At 41.6% G+C, this 1236-nt stretch overlaps 1 protein-coding gene across 1 annotated transcript in view; it reads right to left on the bottom strand.

The window, feature by feature from the left end:
- Window positions 1-402: 402 nt before the first annotated feature.
- Window positions 403-1236, bottom strand: part of LOC112501918 — a 2283-nt gene continuing 1449 nt past the window's right edge. The window contains exons 3-4 of the mRNA XM_025105688.1: window positions 735-969; window positions 403-587 (exon numbers count right to left, since the gene is read on the bottom strand). Of these exons, the coding sequence (XP_024961456.1) occupies window positions 403-587; window positions 735-969 (420 nt within the window). The remainder of the gene's footprint in view (window positions 588-734; window positions 970-1236) is intronic.

Below are 1236 nucleotides of genomic sequence, written 5' to 3'. Positions count from 1 at the left end.
TCGATGCTTGTCAACGTAACTTTTCTGTCGAGATTGAGCCTCTTTCATTTTCTGTTTTGCGATCTCGACTTGTTCAGTAGTAATCCGGACAAGTTCAGGTCCTTCGATCACTCGTTCCCCCACTTCATTCCAACAGATCGGTGTTCTACACTTCCGACCATATAAAGCTTCGTACGGGGCCATGCCGAYACTAGCTTGCCAACTATTGTTATACGCAAACTCCACAAGATATAGGGACTCGTCCCAACCACCAGACCACTCAAGAGCACAAGCCCGTAACATATCTTCTAGAGTTTGAATAGTTCGTTAAGTCTGACCATTTGTTTGTGGATGAAAACTTGAACTCATAGTCAATCGCGTACCCCAAGCCTGGTGAAGACTTTTCCAGAATCGAGAAGTGAATCATGGATCTCGGTCCGATGTGATAGAAACTGGCATGCCATGTAACCTCACAATTTCCCGCTGGAATAGATCGGACAGTTTACTAACAGGGTACGTCTCCTGTATAGGTAGGAAATGAGCCGATTTTATCAAACGGTCAACTACTACCCATATAGCATCATGTCGTCTCTGAGTTTTCGTCAATCCTGTCACCAAATCCATAGAGATATGTTCCCATTTCCAAACTGGAATCTCTAATGGTTGTAACAATCCGCTAACCCGTTGATGTTCAATCTTCACTTTCTAGCAAGTAAGACATTTTTCCACGTATTCGGTTATATCCCGTTTCATACCGTTCCACCAAAAGTATTGTTTTAGATCTCGGTACATCTTAGTGGATTTGGGATGAATTGAGAATAACGAATTATGAGCTTCACTCATAATTGCTTCTTTGAGTTCAGGATTGTCGGGTACACAAAGTCGATTAGAGAACCAGATAATACCTTTATCATCAACTCGAAAATTAGACTGTGAATCATCTTTAGCCTTTTGTAAGATAGCCCAAAGTTCTCCATTCTCTTCTTGAGCCTTTTTTATTCAAGATACAAGAGTTGGTTCAACCGTGAGACTAGCCAAAAGTTCATTTGTACCATGATAACACAAAGAAATACCCATACGTTCTAGATCTGAAGCAATATGGGACTGAACGGTTAAAGACGATACGTTACCACTGTTTTTACGGCTAAGGGCATCGGCTAGTACATTGGCTTTGCCTGGATGATATTGAATTCGGACATCGTAGTTCTTAAGAAGTTCGAGCCATCGTCGTTGACGCATATTCAACTCTTTTTGCGT

The sequence above is a fragment of the Cynara cardunculus genome, unplaced genomic scaffold (genome assembly GCF_001531365.2).
Source record: "Cynara cardunculus var. scolymus isolate 2C unplaced genomic scaffold, CcrdV1 Un_Scaffold_682, whole genome shotgun sequence".
NCBI lineage: Eukaryota > Viridiplantae > Streptophyta > Magnoliopsida > Asterales > Asteraceae > Cynara > Cynara cardunculus.
This window is presented reverse-complemented; position numbering and strand designations above follow the sequence as displayed.